Here is a 26,644-nt window from a genome sequence, read left to right as displayed (position 1 = left end):
CTGGTATGTAACGTGTCTTTTCCTTCTGAGTCCTTTCAGGATCTCCTCTTAATCTTGGGATTTCAGTACTTTGGCTATCATGAACTCGGATGTGCTTCTTGTTATACTTGTTCTGCTTGGAGTTCACTGAACTTCTCGGGGCCGGACACAGGTGTTTGACATCAATCTGAGAAAATTTTGACTCCTGTTTTCAAAGGTTCTTGCTCTTCTCTTTTCCTTCTTGTATTACAAGTATATTGACGTATCACAGGAGCTTGAGGTTCTGTTGGCTTTCCTTTCATTTTGTTTCTCTGGGCTTCACTTTGGTTAATTCCTTTTCATCTCCCTTCGAGCCCACAGACTTCATCTTCCTTCTCCAACCTGTTAAGCCCATCAGCGCCATTTCATCTCAGTGTCATATTTTCCAGCTTCATAGTGATGTCTCATGTATACCCTATATATGCACAGCGTCTCCTATCATGGACATTGCCTACCAGACTGGTACATTTGTCACAACTGATACTTCTACAGTGAAACATCATTACCACTCCAACTCCATCATTCACATCAGGGTTCATTCTTGGTGTTGTACAATATATGGCTCTGGACAAATGCATAACATGTATCCACTATTACAGTATCATACAGAGATCACATGATACTAAAAACTCTCCTGCTCTGCCTATTCATCCCTGCCTCCCCCTGGCAACAACTGATCTTCTTACAGTCTCCATAGTCTTGCCTTTTCCAGGATGTTGTAAAGCTGGAATCATACAACAACCTTTTCAGATTGCTTCTTTCACTTAGCAATATGCCCTTTAAGTTTCCTCCGTGTCTTTTTATGGATAGCTCATTTATTTTCAGCCTCAAATAATATCCCATTGTCTGGATGTACCACAGCTCACTTATACATTCACCTACTGAGGGGCATTTTGGTTGCTTCCAAGTTTTGACATCTATGAATAAGGCTGCTCTAAATATCTACTTGCAGGCTTTTGTGTGTAGACATAAGTTTTCAACTGCTTTGAGCAAATGCCAAGGAGTGTAATTGCTTTATCATATGGTAAGAGTATAGTTTTGTAAGAAACCACCAATCTGTCTTCCTAAAGGCTGTTCTATTTTTATTAAGACCCGCCATGAATGAGAGAGAATTCCCACAGCTCCACATCTTCACAGGCTTTGGTGTTGATAGTGTTCTGGATTCTGGTGTAGTGATATCTTACTGTTGCTTTCATCTGCATTTCTCTATGACACGTGATGTGAAGCATCATCTCATACGTCGATTTGCCATCTCTATATCTTCTTAGATGAGGCATCTGTTAGTCTTTGACCCATTAATGTGATGAATTACGTTAATTGGCTTTTCAATGTTAAACCGGCTTTGGATACGTGAAATTCCATGTGGTTTTAGTGCACAATTTTTGCTAGATTTGCTAATATTTTATTGAAGATTACTGCATCTATGTTCATGAGAGATGTTCTGTAGTTTTCTTGTAATATTTTGTTATTAAAATGGTATTTGATATTAAAATGATGCTGGCTCTATAGAATGAGTTAAGAAGTATTCCTCAGCTTCTATGTTCTGAAAGAGATTGTAGATAATTGGTATAATTTCTTCTTAGATATTTGGTAGAATTCACCAGTGAACCCATCTGGGCCTGGCACTTCCTGTTTTGAAAGGTTATTAACCACTGATTCAATTTAACAGATACAGGCCCATACAGATCGTTTCTTCCTGTTCAAATTTTGGCAAATTCTGTCTTTAAAGAAATTGGTTCATTTCATCCACGTTATCAAATTTGTGGCCATAGAGTTATTCATAATTTTTATTATCCTTTTAATGTCCATGGGATCTGTAGTTATGTCCCTTATTTCATTTCTGATATTGGTAATTTATCTGCTGTATTTCTTTTTCTTGTTAGAGGCTTACAGATTTTCTCTCAAAGAACCAGCTTTTGGTTTCATTGATTTTTCTCTACTGATATTCTGTTTTCAATGTATTGATTTCTGCTCTTTCATTATTTGTCTCCTGCTTAGAATTTAATTGGATGTTCTTTTTCTAGTTTTCGAAGGTGGAAGCTGATTGATTTTAGATCTTATTTTTAACGTATGCATTTAAATCTATAAATTTCCCTATAAACATTACTGTCACTGCAGCTCACAAATTTTAACAAGTTTTCATTTTCATTTACTTCAAAAATTCAAAGAAATCTTCAGGTTTCTTCCTTGAACAATGTATTATGTATAAGTGTACTGTTTAATATCCTAATATATTTTCCAGTCGTCCATTATTGATTTCTACTTTACTGTGGTTGAGAACATACTTGTTTGATTCCTATTCTTTTAAATGTGTTAAGGTGTGTTTAATGGACCACAACATGGTATGTCTTGGTGAATGTTGTGTATTCTGCTGCTGTTGGAGGAAATAGTCTATAAACTTCAGTTACATACAGTTGACTGAGGATGCCGATTTCAATTTTGTCCTTACTGCTTTTCTGGCTACTGAATTGGTCCATTTCTGATAAAGGGGTGTTAACGTCTCCAACTATAATAGTGGGTTAATTATTTCTCCTTGAAGTTTATCAGTTTTTACTTTGGAATTCTGATACTTTGTTAGCAAAAGTACATTTAAGGATTGTTACATCTTCTTGGAGTATTGACCTCTTTATTACGTAATAGTCATCTCTGGTAACTTTCCTTGATGTAAAGTCGACTCTGTCTAAAATTAATATCACCACTTCCATTTTTCAAAATGAGTGTTGGCCGGGCACGGTGGCTCATGCCTGTAATCCCAGCACTTTAGAAGGGCAAGGCAGAATGATCACCTGAGGTCAGGAGTTCAAGACCAGCCTGGCCAACACGGTGAAATCCCATCTGTACAAAAATAGAAAAAATAAATAAATTACCCAGGCATGACGACAAATGCCTGTAATCCCAGCTACTCGGGAGGCTGAGGGAGAATCACTTGAACCTGGAAGGCAGAGGTTGCAGTGAGATATCAGGCCATTGCACACCAAAAAATTAGTGTTAACATTTATATCTTTTGCCATCCCTTTACTGTTGATCTATATGTATGTCTTTATATCTAAAGTGGATTTCTTATAGATAATATATAGTTCGGTGCATTTGGACTGACATTGAAAGTAATAATATACAGTTGAATTAACATCTACCATATTTGTTACTATTTTCTATTTGTTGCCCTTGTTCTTTGTTTTTGTCTTTCACTTTTTTTTCCTTGTGGTCTTTATTGAGCATATTCTATGATTTATTTTCTTTCCTTTCTTAGCATATCAGTTACTTTTTTTTTTTTTTTTTTTTAAGTGGCTGCCTTGGAATTTGCAATATAAATTTACAAGTAACCCAAGTCCACTTTCAAATGACACTACACTGGTTTCTTGATAATGCAAGCACACTATAATAACAAAATAACCCTAATTCCTAATTGCTCTCTCCCATCCCTTGGGTATCACTGCTCTCATTCATTTCACTTATATTTAAGTGTGTGTATATGACATATACATAAGCATATAATACAGTATATTTACCGTCGCTATTATGAATGAACTGTTAAGTTAGATCTGTTAAGAAAAATGAAAGATTTTCTTCTACCTTCACTATTTCTTCTTTAATGCTTTTTGTTTTTCTATTTATTTTTTTAAACAGACAAGGTCTTTCTCTGTTGCCCAGGCTGGAGTGGAGCAGCATCATTATAGCTCACCGCAGCCTTGAACGGGATCCTGGGCTCAAGAAGTGACCCGTCTCAGCCTCTCAAAGTAGCTGGCACTATAGGTGTTGGCCACCACGTTTGGCTTTTTTTTTAATGAGACAGAGTCTCACAACGTTGCCCAGGCTGGTCTCAACTAAGCGGCCTCCAGCTCTACTCCCATCTTTGCCTCCCAGAGTGTTAGGATGACAGCTGTGAGCCCTGTAAACAGACTGTGCTCTTCCTTTCTTTGTGCACAGCTGAGTTACTGACCTCTACTATTTTCTCTAGAGAACTTTGAACATTTTTTGCAAGGCAGGTCTACCGGCAACAAATTTTTCAATTTTTGTAGGAGAAGGTCTTTTCTTTTTCTTCACTTTTGAAAGATAATTTCACAGAGTATAGACTTCTAGGTTAATGGAATTTTTTTCCTCTCAATAGTTTAAATACTTCACTCCACTTCTTGCTTTCATGGTTTTTGAGGGGAAGTTGAAAATAATTCTTATCTTTGATCCTCCATAGGGAAGGAGATTACTCTGGTTTCTTTGCTTTTTAATCTTTGATTCACCATAGTTTCAATATTTTATGCCCAAATAGAGTTTATTTTTGTTTTGTTTTTGTCGTCATCGTTTTTACATTTATCCTTCTTGGTGTTTCTTGAGCTTCCTGGATCTATGGTTTGGTGTCTGGCATTAATCTGAGGAAATTCAGCTATTACTGTTACAAATATTTCTTCTGTTCCTCTTTCTTCCCCCTTGTATTACCGTTATGCATATTTTATGCCTCTGTGGAAGTCCCATAGTGCTTGGATACTCCGTTCTTTTTTGCTTTTCAGCTCTGGAGGTTGGAGTTGGGTATTTCCCTTTCTCCCAGGTCAGAAGGCTCTGATAAAATCCCACCAGGTTAGTCTCCACTTAACTAGCTTCTCAGGAAGGTGGACCTAGTGAAGAGTGCACTTGCATATTGAAAAATGATTCCTATTCTCTTTCCCCTGTAGTAAGTATGAGGGGATTTTTCTCTGATGTTTACTTCGAGAACCTGATTGAGCTTCTGATGATACAACTCACAAAAGCATGAGACCCATATGCACAGGCCTCCTGGAGGTTTTAACTCTCAGACGTGGCCACACCTCACCACAGCAATTTGTCAATTCCAGTTCAGGGTTTCCAATCCCAGCGTGGGTTCCTTGGAGCATTGTGCTCCAGTGTATGGTGATTCATCTGCTTTACCTGTCCAGCCAATCTGGGGACAGTGGCTTGCCGGTGACCTCACGTCTCTTGCAGGTTTAAGAAGAGCTGCTGATTTTTCAGTTTGCTCAGCTTTTTACCTGTGAGGAGGGAGTGACAATTCTCAAGATTATCGTGTACAGAACCTGAAATTCCCCAACTGCATTATAGTGAAAAGTGTCTTCCCTTCCTCTGGCTCAAGAATTAAAATATTTTCATTCTCTGACACGTTGTACTCTGATTCCCTAAATATTTATAATTGCAGATTTAAAAACTCAGTTTTCTGCTGTATCAGACATGTAGACTGGCACTTTCCAACAGAATTATGAGAGTCCTGTTATAGAACTTGAAACCTTCCTTGTAGCCTCATATAAATATATAAACAGGTATAATTAATTTTACTGGTATATTTTTAACTCAAAATGCTCATGCTATACTTGCAATAAGAAATACAAATAGGCCGGATGCGGTGGCTCAAGTCTGTAATCCCAGCACTTTGGGAGGCCGAGGCGGGTGGATCACGAGATCGGGAGATCGAGACCATCCTGGCTAACACGGTGAAACCCCGTGCCTACTAAAAATACAAAAAATTAGCCAGGCGTGGCAGTGGGCAGCAACTTGGGAGGCTGAGGCAGGAGAATGGCATGAACCCGGGAGGCGGAGATTGCAGTGAGCCGAGATCACACCACTGCACTCTAGCCTGGGCAACAGAGCTAGACTCCGTCTCAAATTAAAAAAAAAAACAAATACAATATTTTCTATTTTTTATATTAACTGGCATGTCTTTCACGCAGCAAATCCAGTTCAGACCAGGCACACGTCATGTGCTCAGCCGCCGCATGTGGTGAGTGACAGAGACCATCCTGCATGTGTGTGCACTTTTTACTGCCTTTTTCTTGACCACAGATTCTACCCCCCGTTTCTCTGTGTATGCGGTGATTATTTGCTGAATATTACACATTGTGGGTAACTTGTTGAGCACACTCAGGATCCCTAACCTCCCTCTGAAGCTTTCCAGCTCTTGTTTTAGCAGTTAGCACAGGCACGGCTGGGTCATCGTGACATGGGCAGGCTTGGTTGGATTCGCTGTTGGTGTGAATCTGTGGAGAGCTCCCATCCTGCACCCACTTGGGTCTCCCCCTCCTGGACGTGGTAAGATGGCCATGCTCCGCCCACACCTGAGCTCTCTCTGATCTCCCCCTCCCGGACATGGTAGGACGGCCATGCTCCGCCACACCTGAGCTCTCTCCGAGCTCCGCCTTCTGGATGTGGTAGGATGGCCATACTCCGCCCACACCTGAACTCTCGGCACCACGGTCTGCAGGTGTTCTCCAGAGGGCAAGTGTACTGTGGGTGCATCTCATTCATTCTCCTGCCCTCGCCCTCAGGTTCTGGCTGGTACAGCTGTGGTCACAGACTAAAAACAGCCACCTCATTCGTTTTGTGCAGTTTTACAGTTGTTTAGGGCAGATGGGTGATTTGGGTCCCTGTTCTCTCATCATGGCTAGAAGTAGTTTTGGCAAATTATTCTTTTATCTTTACATTCGGAAACTAAAGGAAAGTTTCACCCATAGAATACTAGCGTTGCGACAATCCTAATGAGAGTTTCTCCAGAAACTAGGATCCAGGTCAGCAGCCAGTCATTTCATAGAAGATAAACTTCAAGAACATTCTCTGAAGGGCAATGAAACTGAGTAAGATCTAACCACTGTTACCAACAACCAAGAAAAATAGGTAAGAAAATGCAGCTAAGATTTGGATCAAGTAAGTACGGTAATAAACATGCAAACTATCGCTAAGCACAAATAGGCTGGGAGTAAAAAATTTTTATGACATTGACATTTACGATTTTACAAAACTGCCCCATATGATATATCAAGAGGACTCCTGATGAAAATTTACAAAGGATGCTTTATGGCTTATATAAAACTGTTGGTCAAATCCAAATATTTCACAAAAATAACATTTCAAATAATATTCTTTTATATTTTGCAGACATCTGTACAAGGAGGTTATTCATCACACATGACCCAGTAACATTTGTCAGCGGTTGGATTCAATACGAGAAATAAGCAAATAACCGTAACCGCACTGTTTCTTCCATTTCAAAGTCTTTTCTCTTATACAAAGTGGTCAAGAAAAATGCCCGTTGCCTTACATACTGGTTAGTGCCAAAAATTTGGTTTAAAATATTTCAACCCTTGAAATGTTTTACGTCCATGTTGTTAGTTACACAAAGAACACATACAAATACAATTATTTTGCCATAAGTTTTGGCAAATTATAACCATTAACTAAACAAACAGGAGTAAGCATGTTATTTTTGAGATAGGGTCTTGCTCTGTTGCCCAGGCTGGAGTGCAGTGGCACGATCATGGCTCACTGCACCCTGATCCTCCCACTCCAGCCTCCCGAGCAGCTGGGACCACAGGCACACACCACCATTCCTGGCTGATTTCTGTATGTTTTGCAGGGATGGGCTTTGGAATGTTGCCCAGGCTAGTCTCAAATGCTGGGAACTCAAGCAATCTGCCTGCCTTGGCTTCCCAAACTGCTGAGGTTAGAGGCATGAGCCACCATGCCTGGCCTAATCATTTTTAAAGAGTCTGCATTTATTATCGTTATTTTTTTCTAATTGAGATGGGGGTCTTGCTCTGTTGCCCCGGCTGGAGTGCAGTGGTGCCATCTCAGCTGACAGCAACCTCTGCCTCCCGGGCTCAAGTGATTCTCCCACCTCAGCCTCCCAAGTAGCTGGGACTACAGGTGCACACCACCAGGCTCAGCTAATTTTTTGTACTTTTGGTGAAGACAAGATGTACAAAAGGCATTTCTGTACATTTTGCCATGTTGTCCAGGCTGACCTTGAACCCTTGGGCTCAAGCCATACACCTGCCCTGGGTTCCCAAATTACTGCAGTTATAGGCATGAGCTATCGTGCCCAGTCCTTCATTATGTGCTGTGGCTTAATATTAAAATAAGGAAAGGGAGGAGCCCAAAGGAGCACGTTGGCAGAAAGGGCTCCCTTGTCAACAACTTGCTAGCATGGCATTCACTCCCTTGCCTGGCTGGCACTGCGTTCTTTCGATGAAGAACACGTTATGTGTCAATGAGAAACAGAAACGACATAGGAACACCCTGTCTCTACAAACACTTAAAAATTAGCTGGGTGTGGTGGCGAGCACCTGTGGTCCCAGCTGCTTGAGGTTGAAGTGGGAGGACCGCGTGAGCCCAGGTGGTCACAGCTGCAGTGAGCCAAGAGCTGCCATCATGATGCTGAATTCCAACCTTGGTGACAGAGCAAGACCTTGTCTCAAAACAAAAAGCAACGAAAACCCAAAATGATGCACTCTAAGTTCTGTCCTTTAAATTCCAGTACCTTCATTTGTAAAGGTATGTAAAGGTGAAACTCAGGAGCTGCCTGTAGTAATGTGGACGTACGCTTGACCTCAGCTCTGATCTGAAGCACGTCCTTCTGTCTCACTGCTTGCCAAGACTAAGCTAAATTTCAGAAGTAAAAATACTCCCGAAAATGTTGTACATTTTCAACTATTCGTATTGTACCTTAAGTTTCTTTGGTATTGGAGCAAAAATACTGGGTCATTTAAAGTGATATGTAGCTTCAACGTGGGATGTAAGGTGATTCAGGTCCTTTGAGAAGACAAGCTTGCAACAACGGCATGAATAATGTTGGAATCAAAATCACAGAAACTAAACACCAAATAGCATAGGTTCAATCCGTGTCTCTAACAAGTATCTGGATAACTAAACTTTCTGCTTTACTTGGGTGTGAAGATCATGAAATGTAGTTTATAATTATTTGGGCAGAGAAAATAGAGAATTGGGGTAGTTATGTAAAATTCAAGATTAAAGAAAAGCAGTATTATATAGCAGAAATATAAATTGGCTATTACCTTCAGTAATTTAGATCAGGGGTTGGCAGGTCCCTGCACCAAATCTGGTCTGTTGTTCTTGTAAATAAAGTTTTATTGGTAGACAGTCATACGCACTTGCTGTCACCCATGGCTGAGGGCAGAGTTGAGTGGTTGTGAGAGACCTTATGGCCTGCAGGAACTAAAATACTAGCTGGCACCTTGCAGGCAAACTTTATGACCTGATTCGGGTAGCTGCCTAAACTGTCCAATTCGCTTGTTCTAAAACAATCCAATAATGTAGCACACTTATCTGAAGATTTGAGAATATGCATGCAACAGCCTAATCAGAAGAAAAGTCCAATTCCACCCATAGGGTTACAAACTCTTCCCTTTTCCCTACAAGGAATTAAATGAATAAAACTGTGTGAGATTTTACTGGTATGTATCATATGTATCAATCTTGATGAAAAGTTAAAAATGTGTATTTATACAGATACATAGTGTTACTTTTCATGCACTGTTTTCGGACTTCTGGTTCACAAAATCTGCATTTCTGCACCATGATTTTGAAGGCAAAAACCCAACTTCTGGGCTAGCGGTCAATTCTGAGGCGCCCAGCATGTTCAGGAGGCAGCGTCGGGGAGCGTGTCCCTTACCTGGAGGGGTGTAGGCGTCCATGGAGGTCTACACGACCAGGGACCTGCGTTTGGAAGGCATAGGCACCGCCATCTTCTGCTCTTTGTGTCTGGCCAGAGCCGCCTGGACAGCTTCCGTGTGGACGTCTGAAATGGAGAGAGCTCAGTCACTCAGTGCTCAGCTTAGGTCCCAGAGGCCAAGCTGCACCCTCCTCTCTGTCCCCGCAGCACGGTTCATCCACCTTCTGAAACTCACCAACAGATGGGTGGGTGAGGAAAGAAAATCAGTGTTTACAGTTCCATAAAGACATTAAAATTTATTCACAGACTTTTAATTATTCATTTTATTACTGTAGAATCCATATCCGCAAGCAAACACTGGGTGTAAACTGCACTGAGATTTTTCTTTTTAGGGTGAATGCACCTTGATCTTTGGAGATTCTTTGTAGGTCACACGTTTGAGCCTCCAAATCCTTTCACTGTACCGTTGAGAGGCGTGTGCACGCCTCGCACCCCAACTCACACAGCCACGGTCGCAGCTCAGCTCAACACCGGCCATGGGCCAGGACTGTGTTGGCTATGGTTATGGTTTGGCTGTGTCCCCACCCAAATCTCAACTTGAATTCTACATCCCAGAATCCCCATGTGTCGTGGGAGGGACTTAGGGAGAGGTAACTGAATCACTGGGTCCCGTCTTTCCTGTGCTATTCTCGTGATAGTGAATAAGTCTCATGAGATCTGATGGCTTATCGGGGTTTCCGCTTTTGCTTCTACCTCGTTTTCTCTTGCTGCTGACATGTAAGAAGTGCCTTTCGCCTCCCACCATGATTCTGAGGCCTCCCCAGCCATGCGGAACCGCAACGCCAACTAAATCTTTTTCTTCCCAGTTTCGGGTATGTCTTTATCAGCAGCATGGAAATGGACTAAAACAACCATTAAGACATTTTGTGGCTATTAACCCATTACATTAATTCCACACATTCACTGAATGCCTTCTCTGTAAGTCCTTACGGGTTGGGGTCGCAGTGGTGATAAGGCAGACAGTCTCATGGCATCTCACGCAGGCCACTTCTTAAGGGATGAGACAAGTGATAGATGGGCTAGAGAATTAAAGCAGAGACAGATGCAGCAGCAACTCCAAACTGTGAAGCCAGGGAAGAACCCTCTTAACACAGAATCGGAACAACAGGAATGAAACATACCGGCTGTCAAGACGAGAATCTTCGAGACACAGGCAAAAATCCGCTCAAAGGCCCTAAACTGTCAGTGAGAACGGTGTTAGCAGAATAAAACCACCACCACCAAAAATGGCCAGCGTGAGTGAAGACGAGTTGGGGCAGTTTTCTCTGAAGCTGCGAGAATGATCCCACTGAAAGAGAATCAGACGTGGCTTTCTGGCTTAAAACCCCCAAGCTGCCACCTGAGACAGGACCCAGACCCTCAGCATCACGCCCACAAGCAGCTCATCGCACTGCTTGGTCTTGTCAGCCTTTGTGCACACTTCTCTCCCTAACTAGATAAAGAGCCTGGTCATCTGGCCACTATTTCTAATTCCCAGGTCAAAAACCATTATGTGACTGACTTGGCTCATGGCCGAAAACTGAAGGGATCAATGAGGTGACAGTCCACTCACTTCCACAAATCGCTTTTTGTTTTGCATATTCTCCGTTTTAAACTTTTTGGATGTAATTTCAAAGACACAGAAAATCTGCAAGACCAGCGTAGTGAATTTCCACATAACTTACCAGGCTCAACTTAGGCCCAACTGCTCCTATCTTACATCACTGCTTTCCCCCCTCCCCCATGAATTTTCTAAGTCAAATGAAAATAAATATCAGATACTATATCCTTCCATACCTAAATGTTTCAATGTATTTCCTAAACACAAGGATATGCTCTCACATTCACTTTCCTCAAGATCCGGAAATTTAACTGTCATATACAAAGTTCACTTTCAAATGCTGTCAACTGTCTCCATAATTTTCTTACTTTGTCTTCTTCTACGATCCAATCCAGGATGATGAATTGATTTGTCATGTGATTTTTACCCGTCCAGCATCCAAGTTTCTCAGGTTTTGTGTTTCCTGAAATTGGAAATGTTAAAGAATACAGGTCAGTTATTTCACAGCTTGTCCTTTATTTTGGTATCTTCCGGACTAGACTCAGGAGTATGCATTTTAGCAGGGACACCGCAGAAGTCTGTCTTACGTGACAATGTTAACATCGGCAACTCAGTGAAGGTGGTGCTTAAGTGCCTCCAAAGCAAAGATGCTACTTCTCGCGTTGAAATTAAGATTTGGGAGGAGACACCCTGACACTATGTGCATATTCTGTTTTCCATGAATTCTCCACTACTAGTTTTAGCATCCACTGATTTCCTGTCATTCCTTCTAAATCATTAGATCTTCCATATTCACTGAAAAATAATTTTATCTTTCAGCATTCATTTACATATGTCCATATATACTCACGGAGTCTGGCTTCGTGGGTTATGATTCATAGTTACAATGGTTTGTTCTGTTGCTCAACTGGTCCCAGATTTGACACCGGATTCCCCAGCCCTTAGACCAGGGCTCCTTCTAGTGAAGAACGGAGTTTGGAAGCTAAGAGTGGGCACCGGGTGCTGCTGGGCATTGCCGGCAAGTAGAACACACACACGCATGTACACGCATGTGCACCCACACCCATCCACAGGCACTTCTATCCCTGTCTACATCTGTCGGGAGCCACCAGCTGATACTTGTACCTCCTGCTGCAACCTAATCCCACGTGATCCATTCCAGGCTTTGGCCTTTTCTTATTTCTACCTCTTACCAAGAAAGAAACCTGGCACCTGCAGCACTCAATATATTCACTGATTTATTAAGCTTATTTGCTTAAGTCTGGAGATACAGAAATGCTTTCAGAATTGCTATCTAATACCACGGTGAAAAATCTATCGAGTTCAGTGCTCATTTGTAATTATTTTTTCATTGTTTTTTTGGAAGGTAGGGAGTACAAAGTATACACAGTGAAATGTTCAGATCTTGAGTACACTTGGCGCATTTCGATAAATGGAAATCTATTACCCTAATCAAATCTTTTGCATCAAAGTTCCCACAAGTCCCCTCCCAGTCAATCCCAGCCCTCAAGAGACAGCCACTGTTCATTCTCGAGGAGTGTTCTTGGCGCTCTTCCGTCACCCGAGACTCGCATAGATTCTCCGTTGTCACATGGACTCCACGGCGTGGTGTTCACTCTCTGCTCAGTTCAAGGCTCCTGGAACTCATCCCCGTTGTCTGTTTTGGTTTCAGCATTTTGTACGTTTTTCCTGCTGGGAACTAGGACAATGTATGAATATATCAGAATTTGCTCATGTTTCTCCAGATGAGAGAGATTTATGTTGTTTCCAGTTCTTGGCTATGACAATTTACTCTGGAGATAATGTGCATTCTTTTACAAGGACACACATTTTCTGCTCTCCTTGGTGAACGTCTACAGCATACCTGCTGAGCCATATGGTAAGTGTACACATTTTAAAGAAACTGCCACATTTGCTGAAGTGGCTGTGCCATTTTAAGTCTCCATCAGTCTGAGATCCAGTCTGTCATATCTTCACCAGCACCTGCTACTGTCCTCCCTTCTCCACTCTTGTGAAGGGGAACCTCGCGGGTTTAAGTTGTACTTACCCAATGACTCCCTGGTGAGCACCTCTCATGGGCCACTGGGCATCTGTATACATCTGTTGCGAAGAGTCCATCTTGCATGCTTGCAAAATTCACACCATTTCTGGTTGTTTGTACATTTCCTAAAATGTTCTAAATAAGGCCCTGTGTCTTCTGTACATCAAGCATCTCCCCCTGCTTCCAAGTCTTTATGCCTTTTAGTTCTCCTAACTAACTTCACGGACGAGGGCCCCAGTGTGCACCATGCGAACCTGAAGCACGGAGAATGGCCATGCTCCCGACACCCCTGACTGTGGGCAGAGCTCCCCGGCTGCCACCACCGAGGAGGGGGGTCAGCTCTTGTTTTTCAGGAGTGGCCTTTATCAAACGGAGAAAGTTCCCTTCTGTTCCTGATGTGATAGGAAATTCGTATAAGGACTATTAAATTTCAACAGATGTTTTCCAGTGTCTACCGGGAGGATAAAATGGGTTTTCTGCTTTATTTTTTGTTAATATGGTGAATTACATTGATTTTTGAATGATGAGCCAAATGTGCAATGCAAAACTACAGATCATGAGAACAAACTCTAAGTGTTCATGGTATTCTTATCCCTTTTACATATTTCTGGGTTTGATTTAGTAAGAATTTGTTCAAAGCTTTGGCATCTGTATGTCAACAAGAGTGAAAGGCGTGAGATTTTGCCTCACATGCAAACTAACAAAGGGGGCCAGCACCACCCCAATGCACTGAAAGAGCCAGGACATTTCCAGGCCAGAAACAAAGGGCTTGTCACACACAGTGGGGCAGCAGGACCCACTCACCCCTGTCGATATTCAGGATCACACAGTGGGGCAGCAGGACCCACTCGCCCCGGTCAATACTCAGCAACGTCCTGTATCCCTGTACAACGACAAGATGTTATTTAGGCAAAACAAAATTAACGATCATGTCAAGAACTGCTTACATTTTTCTCTTCTGAGAAAATTTGTTTTTAGCAACCATGGCTCTCAAGGCACTCACTTGCACATTATACATAATACTGCTTGTGGCCAAAGTCATGGTACCTTCCTATTCTTATTTACCAAGAGTTCTGAAAGGTGAGTATTTTAAAGAGAAAAGAGGTATGTGGCTTACCCCAGGCTAAGGAGTGAGTTAGCTGGACAATTCTTGTGAAATATGTGCTTTTTCTAATTAGAAAATCTGAGAACAAGGTATCAGTGTGAGTCTGTTATCTCCATGAAGGAGTGAAATGGATGCTGGGAAATTGAAGGAGCTTCAGAACGGGAATCTCACAACCTCAAATGGGGAGACCAGCAATTGGGAAAGCAGTCACTCTGATTCATGGAGTTTTCGGAGATTCACGTCCACTCCGTCCTGCATTTGAGCGACTTTTCTTCTTGTGATGTGGACCCGATAGAAGAGAGGTCCCACGTAGACATTCGGCATTTGTGAGGGTCTGGCACCGTGACTCACTTCTACAGATTTAACATGTTTGTGTATAAATTACAATGGCTCAACTCTATAAAAACTGATAGCAGTTATGGATCAATTCCCTCATTTCTCACTTGGGCCACACTTCCTGTTTCTGCAAGAACATATCGCTTGGCTAGAAGGCACGATGTTGACATTGAAAGGAAAAAGGACCTTGTATAAAAATGATGTAGAGAATTCTTCTCAAAGGCCACTGGGACACACACTGTGTTGGTGACCAGCTGTCTACCGGCGCGGCAGCGAGAGAGACAGAGCTGCACGCGTGAGCAGTCACAGCTCCCGTGACCCACACCAAGACCCCCAGGGTGATGAAAGGCCAACCAGCAGCCTTGGAACGTACACTTCCTTCCCAAAATAGCTTCCCGAGAAACAACAAACAGTGATAATTGCAGGCATTTCTATGACTGGGAAGCAAGAAACCCTCCCAGTCCTGTTCCTTCTACACCACATCCAGAACAGGCGTACACCCGGTGTAGAAAGCTCCCAAGGCCTGAACAGATCATTCGATTCTAATTCAGACTGACCTAATCTCTGCAGTGCAGTCCTACAAACAGACTTTCCAAAAGTTACCAAACCACTACCTCAAACCTCATGCTTTCTCTGCTTCGAAAGAGGACATGCGGCTCGGTTTATACAGCCACCAGCACACACACAGGGTATTATCTTATTGCCCTTCAGTGCCAAGAAGAATCCTGTGGTCTCTCACAGTAAAAACAAAACCACAGCCACCACAACCCAGCTTTTCAAGTTGCAGGGAGTTTTACAGCCTCTTTCTATGTCGTCTTCCTTTTTGCCCCAAACTGGATATTCTTTTTACTTTCTCCTTATTTCCTGAATATAATTTGATCAATATAATCAAAGTGCTTGTGTTAGAAGCAACTTTACTTAAAAAGAATTCAAAGAACTACATCAAAATATTAAGAGTAGCCATTTCAGGGTGACAAGAGAACAATATATTGTTTTTGTTCATTATTTCCAACATTTGCGAAGTTTTTTGCCTTGAGTGTAGTCACTTTTGCAATCAGAGGTTACAGTGCTTGATGGAATGAGGCCATGAAGCGCACACACCACCGAGTTTCTAACACAGAGCAATCTGTGAGGAAGGATGGAGACACAGGAAAGGTTCATTTTAAAGCAATGCAAGTGTTTTTTTCATAAAGGCAAAAGACGTTTTTTAAAGTGTTTGTATCATACACAAGTCTGCTAAATTTGGTCAAAAAACAGAGAAAACAGTAACAGAAGAACACTTTAGCCCACAAGGAGACCAGCACACCCAGCTCGAGACCACTCCAGATGAGGCGTGGAGAGTGGTTTCCTCACAGCTGACCCACAGGATCGGGTAACACAAGCAGAAGGGAAACATGGGGACCACAGAGACATCAGACTGTGGACTTCATAGCAAGAGACAGCAACACAAACTAGCGGAGTAATTAAAAACTATGGTAAAAAGAGGTCCACATTCTATTTTAACCTGAAATCAGTGGCACGGGGACCACCACACCACCCTGCAGTTGCCTCCTCCCTCCCCCACACACAGCAGCCTCCTGGGACAACATCCTACTTCCAACTTGCAGTTGCCTCCCGTCCCACCCCCCCACAGTGGCCCCCTACGACAACATCGTACTTCCACCCTGCAGCTGCCTCCCATCCCCAACACACAGCAGCCTCCTGGGACAACCTCCTACTTGCCGGCCACAGCCTGGAGCCCCCAAAGCATGGAGGGGCTTAGCGAGCCACACAACATTCCCCCTTCACACCTGGGAAGTCAGCCCCTCACTGAAGTGGGTCCTGCGCCCACCAGCTGTGCACGATCAGAGGTGTGAGGTTATGGACCTGGTCACCAACTGTGCAGAGAGGCGTGAGGTCATGGACCTAGTCGCCCGTTGTGCACGATCAGAGGTGTGCAAGGTTCCAGACCTGGTCACCTGCTATGCACAATCAGAGGTGTGAGGTGATGGACCCGGTCACCCGCTGGGTATGAATAGAGGTGTGGGTGGTTAGTGACCTGGTCACCAGCTCTGCACAATCAGAGCCATGTGAAGTTACAGACCTGGTCACCAGCTGCACCCAATCAGAAGCTTTTGAGGTTAGGGACCTGGTCACCTGCTGTGCACAGAAGTGTGAGGTTATGGACCTCGTCACCCGCTGTGCATGATCAGAGGTGGGCCAGGTTAGGGACCATGTGCGTGGTGATGGACCTGATCAGCAGCCAAGACACCTGACGTTTCCAGTGTCATCCCGGCTTCTTTCAAAACTGGAAAAGTCTTCAGATATTTCCCAAAAGCTTGTCCATCTTTGAAAACGATATGCGTGTGCACAGGTGATACCGATGACTGAAGATTGAAGTTTAGAGCATTCCAGCCCCATGCCCATGTCCCATCCCATCTGCGAAAACTTGAGCACAAACATCTCCCTCTCTGAAGCTCCCTGAACCCTGTGGCAGGCCTGAGACTCAGGTCCAGTGTCCTGTCAGTTACACTGAACAAAATGTAATTCAACACTGGCCATGGGCCCTGTGCTTTAAAAACCACATATAAATCTCCCAAAGAACTACAATCTATGAAAGCTTTCATGGCTAGTATTTTAGGAAGACTGATCAGTCTTGACCTAAATCAAAGCCGACACTGCCCAAATTCACTCTAACCCCAGCTTCGTGCACAGGCAGCCATCGCCTGGCCGTCAGGGTGACCAGCAGCCTGGGCACAGACAGGACCAGCGCCGGTCCCTCCCTGCACCTTAAGGGGGCTTCTGAGCTGCTGTCCATGATCAGTGATGGTGACGCCCAGAGCAGCTTTCCGGGAAAGCAGTAAACCTTTCAGGTCCTCACCTCACGAGGATGGCCATGTATAAATCAACCGCCTTTGTTACTGCCCTGCCATTCTCAAAGAGGGGATGGGTTAAACTTCTTTATCCACATGCCCAACACAAGGCACACCTGCTCCAGCACGAGGCTCATCTACTTAATCCCGGGAAACTCACACAACCCACAATCAGAGGCCGCACACAATCAGAGGCCGCGCACAATCCGAGACTGAGCACAATCAGAGACCACACACAATCAGAGACCACACACAGAGACCCACACAATCAGAGGCCACAAAGAGGCCAGAGGCCACAATCAGAGACTATACACAATCACAGGATGTGCACAATCAGAGGCCATGCACAGTCTCTGCAACCTCATCAGAAACTGTTTCTGACCATTCACCTGAGGCCACCAAGTTTAAATGAGAGGCCCAGGTTTTAAAAGACAGCAGGAGTTCTCTGAAGGCAAACTCCGTGCATTCCACCATCAGCACCATTTGTGCCTGTCACGGTCAGGAAGAACCACAACCACGTCTCGGTGCCCTTGCAGTGCAGGGCGCTGCGTTTCTCCCCCTTTCCAAACCCGCGGCGGCTCCTGGCGACCCAGCGCCTCTGCTCAGCCACACGCCCCCAAGGCCTTCCTCCCTCACCCCACAGGGGAGCTCCCGCAGCCGGGCTATCTGGCTCATCACTCCGATTCAGTCACTTACACCCTCATTCCAGGCTGAAAATCTCTTCTGAAAATATCCAAATCTTACCCACGTCAGGCTCCATCTTTTCCCCAGAGCTCCTCATCCCCTCCAGAGCAGCAGCCCTGGTGCCCGTGCAGCCGGGGCCTGTGGGCAGATCCGTGGGCTCAGAATGCCCAGCCCCTCAGCCCCTCTGTGTGTCCCCTTACTCCCTGCTCCCTGGCGTTAATGCCCTCCGTCTTCGATTTCCTGATAGGCAAAAGGGGGTTAATTCTAAGAGTGCTAACCGAACTGGATCACTTAACACCATGTCGGGCCCAGAATACCCCTTGATCAATGACAGGTATTGCTGCGCTGTTACCATTGCGCTGGGTCCAGGTTTCCTGTGAGCCCTTTAGGCTCTTTGCCGTAAAGGCCACTCAATGGTCCTGTCCAAGCCTGTCTGTGGCAGATGGACAGGTGAGTGGCCGATGCACACGTGTGATGCTGAATGGGATCGTGCAAAGCTGGCCCCGCGTATTGTGGTCAACGTAAGAAAAAAGTCGCCCATGCTTGCTTGCTGCTGCCCTGCGGTGTCCAGAAGGAGCCGCTTAAAGGCAACTGCGCCGCACCTACCTTCTTGGAAGGAGACGGCAAGACCAGATTGGCTGGAGCTGGGAAGTTGTGCCCTACAGATCAGGGCTGCGTAACCCAGGGAAGGCATCACTCGAAACACGTGCTGGAGGGCAGCCAATCCGACCCGACCGTCCACCTCCAGGGTCAGCCATGGGGCTCCACTTGATGTGTCATCCTGATCACCCCTCACAGAGCAAATGAGCCTTTGACTTCAGCCTGTCCTAGGTACAACACCGACTCCCACCTCCCACGTCCTGAACCAGCCTGTTCCGGGGATTGCTGTGGAGGTAGAGGAGCAGGCCCAAGACATCTAGTGGCATTTCCTGGCAAGGACACTCACCATGCTCGACCATAAAACTCGGGTCAACTGGTTTTCGGAGGGACTGTAATTTACTTGTGGCACGCATGGATACTGATTGACCCAGGGAGGGGCACGGAGGAGGCTGAAGGAAAACCCATGGTGACTGCGCCAGGCATTCCCGCACACACCGACATCTTCAGACTAGGGCGGCGTCCTAGTCTTACAATCAAACCGAAAGCCCAGAGAAACTAGGGACCTTGTCCAAGACCAGCAACAGGTATGTGGGCAGCTGGGATTCAACTAAGTCCTTTCCTGGATCCATCCACGCTGCTCCCTGCCCCCACTCCCACCACCCCGCCATGGCCCCCGATAGACACAGCAGGTCTGAACATCAGGCACCCCGCACGCAGAGTACGGAGCAGAGCCGGCTTCCGCAGTGGGATCTCACACACATCCCACTCCCCTTCTTGCCGAATGCCTCGGGACTCTGTGCGGTCAAGTCTGCAGATGTGGCCTCACTCTGCGCTAGGAGATCTGGGTGGCCGGCAGCGTTTTGCAGAGTGCTCCTCCAGACGGGGCTCGTCGGCTGATCCATGAGACACAGGACACCTGAGAGAAGGGCCGACAAACCCCACAAAGTCGCTCCCAACATGGAGAGGAGAGGACCACAGCGGGGCTCTCGCAGTCCACGCTTTGGACAGGTCTTGCTGCAAACTGTGGTGCTCGTCAGGCGCGAGGAAGTTTCCCAGGGCAGGAGCTCTAAGTGACACAGCAAAAGCGACACAGGCGATGCAGCAGGATGTACTTCAGCTCAGGGCTCAGGAACCACGGGGTGCAGCGTGGCCTACAGCAAACCAGACACATCAGAAGCCAATGTCCCACCTTTTACATTCAGTGACATTGAACGGAGGGAGTTATCTGTAGCAATCATCTTCCTGGGGGACCCGTACAGCACGCATGACCACCGACACTGACCACGAGTCCTTCCTAGGTCCTGGGGGCTACCCCACTTTACACGCACGGTTCCATGCACAAATCTACGCGTGGCAGTTGTTAGCCCCAGCTTAGAGATGAGGAAAACGCTGCTGGAAAAGCTAAGTGAGAAAATCAGACTTCAGCACACCTGCCATCTCCAAGACCACTACTGCTCTATGTGCTAGGGTCTCAAGGGTTGGGTGTGTGGCATTTTAAGTGACTAATTGTAGGTGATTTTCTTCTCTCCTACACCTGTTTAGCCTGAACGTGCACGTACATGCTCTGCTGCAGGTGCACTGCCCTATGTAGACCAGCAATGCTCTTTCCTGCCTCGGGTTCTCGTTACTGCCTTCCGGAAAATCTCACCTGCTTTACAGCCAAGCCAGGTAGGCCTGGTCAGCCGCACAGTGAAACTCCTGCAGTGTCAGAGCTAAGTGCTGGCTGAGACTTTAACAGCGAAGACAGTGGAGTAATGGGGATAAACTGAGCAAAACTGTATTGTAACGCAGATGAACGTCTAGAAGCAAAAGAAACTGACACCCCTGAGAGCAGGCGACTCTCTTACTATGATGTTAATAGCAGCTTGCTGTTTCCAGTGTCTCCGTGTGCCAGGGTTTCCAGTCAGCGTTTGTGTTTATCTGCTCTTGGGCTACCTGATCAAACCTCTGCAGAGATCAAGGGTATCTAAATTGACCCAGTATCCGCAGGCTGGCTGCTCAGAGGCCGTGGTGTGGAACGGCCAGGACATCGCTTAGTCATACGGGGCACAAGCACGTCCCTTGCCACTCCTGTCTTTCTGTTTCATCAAACCCTCTTTTCTCCTGAATATTGACCATAGCAAAGTCATTAGCCTTCGAGATGCATTTGAAACATCAACTTGCTTTGTTCAAGAGGTTTAAGACACACGTAAGTCTTTCTTGCCATGCTCAACACACACAGCCGGCCATTTCTGAAGTCAGTGTTTCTGGAACAAAAGCCTTGGCCTGCCCCAGTGAACATTCACACTGAGCACACTGTCGCAAGGCTGCTTGGCCAACCAGCAGGGGGCAGGAGAGAGCTGCAGGGGCCACGTGGGGTCCCTGCAAGGGCGCCTCACTCCCTCAGTCAAGCGCGGTGCCTCCTGCCAATCCAGCGGCTTCCTCCAAGGGGAAGAGGCCTCTTCAGCTGCTACTGCACTGATTTCAGACGGCTCAGCCAATGGGGCAACAGATTCAACAGAGTTCTATGTTGTTTAAGGAAAACTTCTGTTACCAGGCAACCTTAGTACCATATTCAACGTAAAATAACCAACAACATTGTTTTCAAAACAACATGCTACTAGTGCCTTATCCTTCAATGCTGCTTAAACACGGAAAAGTATGAGGAAAAAAGAGCATGGCACTTACTTCTTAAAAAATAACACCTCTTCCAGGTTATTTTTACCCCTATCATAAAGACTTAGAACTATGGATTCCCTACAGGAATGTGGAGTGGGGTTGGATCCCCACACTGACCCAGACTCACCCCAGGTCAGTCATCCCCCCACCACGGGGTTCACACCTCTCCAGGCCCTGTCACCTCATCAAGGAAAGGTGGCGTCTCTGAGCTCTCTTCGCAGGAAGCACCCGAACGGGAGCTAGAGACACAGACACACCCACAACTACTTTGAAATCCTAAACATATTTAAGGACTTCATTATTAGCTTTTTAAAACTGTAAGAACAAAGTGACCCTGGTTTTAACCTCTCTGCCACAATAACACCGTGTACATCTGTCTTTTGCTATTTGTTCCTTCTCCAGCAGCTGCTGCCTGGCTGGCCGACTGCAGAAGAACAGCCTCTGGTACTCCCGGGAAGCCCTCGGTAAAAGCGTGAACACCACGATCACGTCTCAGGACGCCGCACATGTTAGGGTCGCCCACAGACCGCCATTCCCAGTGCCTAGAAGGCACTGAACGGGCCTCCTGCTCTTTGTAAATGTCAACTTTCCTAAGCTAAGTTGTGTTGAAAATTTTTAACTGCAGTCCACACGTACTTCTTTGTGTCTTGTTTTTATCCTAGAGGAATACTTTTATGGAAAATTAAGCTTGCAAGGTTGAAGGATTTTCTGAAAGTCGACTCCTAATCCTGGAAGAAAAAAAAAAATGGGCCAAATGTGGTGCTCACGCCTGTAATCCCAGCAGTTTCGGAGGTTGAGGCCAGGAGATTGCTTGAGCCCAGGAGCTCGAGACCAGCCTGGAAAACATGGCAAAACCCTGTCTCTATTAAAAATACCAATAATAATAATAATAAAGCTGGGCATGGTGACGTGTGTCTAGTCACAGCAACTCAGGAAGCTGAGGTGGGACGATCACCTGAGCCCAGGAGGTGAAGGCTGCAGTCAGCCCAGATTTGCATCACTGCACTCCAGCTTGGGCGACAGAGTGAGACACCGTCTCGAAAAAACGAAAAGCAAAAACAACTGTATAAATCATTATAGAAGGGAGCTGGCCAGGCGCAGTGGCTCACGCCTGTAATCCCAGCAATTTGGGAGGTCGAGGTGGGCAGATCACCTGAGGTCAGGAGTTTGAGACCAGCCTGGACACTATGGCAAAACCCCATCTCTAATAAAAATACAAAAATTAGCGGGGCATGGTGGTGGGTACCTGTAATCCCAACTACTGGGGAGGCTGAGGCAGGAGAATCACTTCAACCCTGGAGGCGGAAGTTGCAGTGGGCCGAGACTGCCTCACTGCACTCCAGCCTGGGCAACAAGAGTGAGAGTCCACTTCAAAAAATAAAAATAAAAATCAAGGGAGCTAATGTTTTTCATTTAAAGGAAGGGAGAAGAACATTCAGTATTTATACCTCTCAAGCACACATCTCCAGTGGTGTCCTAAAGTATTCAAGATACACATTCCTACAAATATAGCTCAAAACTACTCACCAAGTTACATGCTAAAAGCACATGCATTGTAAGAATGCTACATTATATTTTTTGAGCATCTGTATCCAATATTTTAGCATACTGGCAGTTTTCCCTTCAGGTGCTGTATGCCTAAATTATTACATGTTTAGTCCTTCATTTTAGAATTTATGACTATTATGCTTTAGGCAATAAACATAAGCTACTAAATTAATGACTTAGGGGAAAAGTTACTAAGTTAACTTGGAAGTTAAACTTTGCAAACTGAATTTGTTGGACCTCATTCAAGCTAGATGATCAGTTTTTTAAATTGTTTCCTGTGTGTTTCCCTCCAGGATGGAAATAGCTTCACTCTCATCCACTGTGCACACTGCAGCCCACGCCTCTCGTCCACCGCGCCACACTGCAGCCTGCAATTCACCCTGTACCAGGCTTTCCACACCGTACCTGAAAGTCACTAAGTATAACCAAGAAGGAAATGAAAAGCAGATAAATGACCTCCACCCCTACATCCAGCATGCAAATGTTAAACATTCATCAAAGTAAAACCAAAATCCCATGTTAGCTCACGATTGTAACTGGTAGAGTTATGTGCATGGCAATTTAAAAAGTCTAGTTAAGTAAAAACCTAATTGAGACTCTCAAGAAAGACATCTGCAAAGATTGACAGTGAGGAGAGGACTTCACTCTGCATCCAGCCTGTTCTGGAAGCCACGGCCAAATATCAGGTTGTATAGATCCGAAAAGCAGGAAAAAACAAGTGTTGAAAGGTGTACAGTCTCAGCAATGTACAAATTCGATGTAGGATGCTCAGAAACCTTGAATTTCCAATCAGGAAACAGCAGCATGAGCAAGTTTCCCAGCAGTGCCCACTTTCTACCTACGGCACGTGTAACAGTTACGCTGGCCACCTCCGGGGGAACAGAGGCTTCCTGGTCACATTCGCTCTGGCAGCCACACAGCTGGCCCCGCCAAACACCTGTCTAATACTGAGGAACCACTCTCTCCCTGGGCTTTGCTCACTCTAGCCAGGAGAGCATATTTACAGAGTACTTTACTGAGTCCTCGTTCAATGCGTCAAGCTTGTTGAAGGCAGGGCAACCCCATTCCTGGCCCAATTAAGTGAACTGAGCAGAGCAAATGCCTCCAGTTGCACGGCACTCAGTCACGACAGCAGTGGCCACTGTTCACAGGGCGCTGGCTTCGTGCCGAGAACAGTTACAAGCGTCTTCTCTCTGTCCGAGGAATGTGCACTGCAACCCTGTGGGGCCGTTTGCAACGTCCACCAGAGTTCTGAGGCAGCCAAGTCCAGGCTGTCCGTGGGCCTCGCCACATGGCCGTCCACATCCCCTGCAGATCAGACCTCACTGCAGGGACCACGGGTTCCAGGGCTGCCTTGAGGCACATACTCCCTTCACCACCTCCTCCTGGCCCCTGACATCAACCCTCACCACTGCTGCCAACACTTGATTTTCTCATGGCTCCTGAGGGGCCTGTTCTGCCCTTCCCTGCTCCCTGCGTCCGGCTTGGAGGGTGCCCACATCAACGCCAACGCTCACGTAAATCACCAACCTTTCCACGGGGCTTGATGCCTAGGAGTCTCAATATCAGAAAGTCAGATTCCTGTGCTTGTTGGAGAATTTCTTCCCATTGTACAAGGAGATAAAATTCTAGGTGCCTGCAATAACCTCATTTCCACAACGAAGCAACTTCAGTAGTAGCACAAAACAAAACAAAAAAAAAAGCTTTTTTTTTTTTTAAAACTTCTTTTATACAAGCTAAATACAATTTAATTTTTACATCCACGTTCTCATCAGCTCCCACCTGGTGAGCAGGCAAATAGTAATTTTCAAAGAAACAAATTGTTGCATAATTTTAACACTTAGCATTATCACTATTAAGCAAGATTTATCCCCAAAATACATGATGATCTTGTTCTCACGTTCAAAAATTGATTGTCACACAGTGAAATAACACTTAATGCAAAGGAAATTTTCTTTTCAGGTATCTGTTCTGGAAAAGAAAAAAAAAAGATTTCTGGCAAAGAGATAAACATTAATTATATAACAATCCAAAATGTCTCTGGGAAAAATGATGTCATCCAATTAGTTCTTTGAAGTGTTACAAATGCAGCTGAGTTTTAATAGTAATTTCTCCATAATTATCAAAAGAGTCTTTAAAAATCTTAGTGCTGAAATAACTATAAATGGATATAATACGCAAAGCAGAAGAGTTAACATTTGGGGTAGGATTTTGGCCCATATTTTTAACATATGCATAGTTATTCACCTAGTTGAAGCTTATCCCTCTCCTCCTAGGCTCTTCAAGACTGATTTTCAAACATAGACTGGCTTTTGGTACATGAAGGCAGCTTTAAAAGATGTCAGGATCAGGCCGGGCACAGTGGCTGAAGCCTGTAATCCCAGTATTTTAGGAGGGCAAGGTGGGCCGATCATTTGAGGCAAGGAGTTCGAGACCAGCCTGACCAATATGGCAAAACCCAGCCTATATTAAATATTTTTGTAATTAGCCAAGCGTGGTGGCACACACCTATAATCCCAGCTACTTGGGAGGCTGAGGCAGGGAGAACTGCTTGAAACCAGGAGGCAGAGGTTGCAGTGAGCCAAGATCGCACCACTGCACTCCAGCTTGGGCGACAAAGAGAGACGGTCTCAAACTAGAACTTAGCCCTCAGGAAAAGCATTGAGCACCCCCCACCCAAACCAACCCAAGGAATCACATGGCAATGGTTATCATCTGATTTCGACAAATAAAGTTCTGTTCTCCCCTCTGAACACAATGGTAAACACCTGCCATCAGCCCACAGAAACTCCCAGGACCCAGTAACACTGGACTAGCAAGATCAATGGGCCACGTATGCAGGGTTCAGCAGCAGAAAGTCATGGCACCGAGAATGGTGTGTGCTCAAACCAGATTCCTTGCTTTCGGGGTGAAGGGGCTTCCCGGGAAAATCTAGTCCAGTGGGATGGTTTCCACTTCCACCATGAGGAGGAAATGGGGGGTTTCCTGAGGGCACTGACAGGACCTGGGTCTCTGCCCCTTTGTCCTCTGTCCTGTTATGGGATGAGGGTGGGCTGAAGGCAGGTTTCCCCTACATCTTCCGGGCAGGAGAGATGGAGCTGACAAGTGGACGACGCTTTTTCCAAAACATTCCCATGTTTATAACCTGTTATCAACCTGTTTTCCCTGGAGATCAGTGAAGCAGCATCATTGATTCTCTTCCATTAGGGACAACCCGGTGTTACGGGAGGCAGGAGACGACATGCGAGCTGGTCTGAGTCAGTCACTTGTGTCTGATCCCCAGCGTGGTCGTCTATCAAATGGGCGGCCCCACAGACCAGTGACTTTGAACCAGAGTTCCATGGAGGTTGCCCAAGGACAGGGAGGGGGAAGAGGGGGAAGAGGGGGAAGAGGAGGAAGAGGAGGGAGGAGGTAGAGGAGGGAGGAGGAAAGGGAGGAAGGAAGGAAGAAGGGGAGGAAGGAAGGAAGAAGGGGAGGAAGGAAGGAAGAAGGGGAGAGGAAGGAAGGAAGAAGGGAAAGGGAAGGAAGAAGGGGAGGGGCGGAAGAGGAGTGTGGAGGGAGGAGTGTGGAGGGAGGAGTGTGGAGGGAGCACTGTGGAGGGAGCACTGTGGAGGGAGCAGTGTGGAAGGAGGAGCAGAAGGGGGGTTCTCTGAGGAGGAGGGCCAAGTTTTTGAGGTGTCTTGGAGTCAGAGGTGGCAGTGGCTTGGGCTCTAGGCCCTCTGTTGCATAGTTTTAGGCTTTAACTATTTATATTTGTGGACTCTTTAAAAGATTTAATTTG

The 26,644-nt window shown here is 45.5% G+C and overlaps 1 protein-coding gene and 1 long non-coding RNA gene across 15 annotated transcripts in view; one reads left to right on the top strand and one right to left on the bottom strand.

Annotated features, from left to right (window-relative positions):
- LOC139361659 (disco-interacting protein 2 homolog C-like) overlaps positions 1-9,556 on the bottom strand; it is a 59,307-nt gene extending 49,751 nt beyond the window's left edge. For all 13 annotated transcript variants that reach the window (XM_071090429.1, XM_071090428.1, XM_071090431.1 and 10 more), the window contains exon 1: positions 9,440-9,556. In XM_071090429.1, coding sequence (XP_070946530.1) covers positions 9,440-9,461 — 22 coding nt within the window. In that variant the 5' untranslated portion in view covers positions 9,462-9,556. The remainder of the gene's footprint in view (positions 1-9,439) is intronic.
- LOC139361661 (uncharacterized) lies at positions 5,528-26,218 on the top strand. 2 transcript variants are annotated; one of them, XR_011619240.1, is made up of 3 exons: positions 5,536-7,075; positions 9,356-21,889; positions 23,157-26,218. It is a non-coding gene; the product is annotated as an uncharacterized lncRNA (long non-coding RNA). The 2 variants fall into 2 exon arrangements; XR_011619239.1 differs by lacking the exon at positions 23,157-26,218 and having other exon boundaries at positions 5,528-7,075; positions 9,356-9,753.
- The last annotated feature ends 426 nt before the right edge of the window (positions 26,219-26,644 follow it).

This window comes from Macaca nemestrina, unplaced genomic scaffold (assembly GCF_043159975.1).
Source record: "Macaca nemestrina isolate mMacNem1 unplaced genomic scaffold, mMacNem.hap1 Scaffold_90, whole genome shotgun sequence".
Taxonomy (NCBI): domain Eukaryota; kingdom Metazoa; phylum Chordata; class Mammalia; order Primates; family Cercopithecidae; genus Macaca; species Macaca nemestrina.
This window is presented reverse-complemented; position numbering and strand designations above follow the sequence as displayed.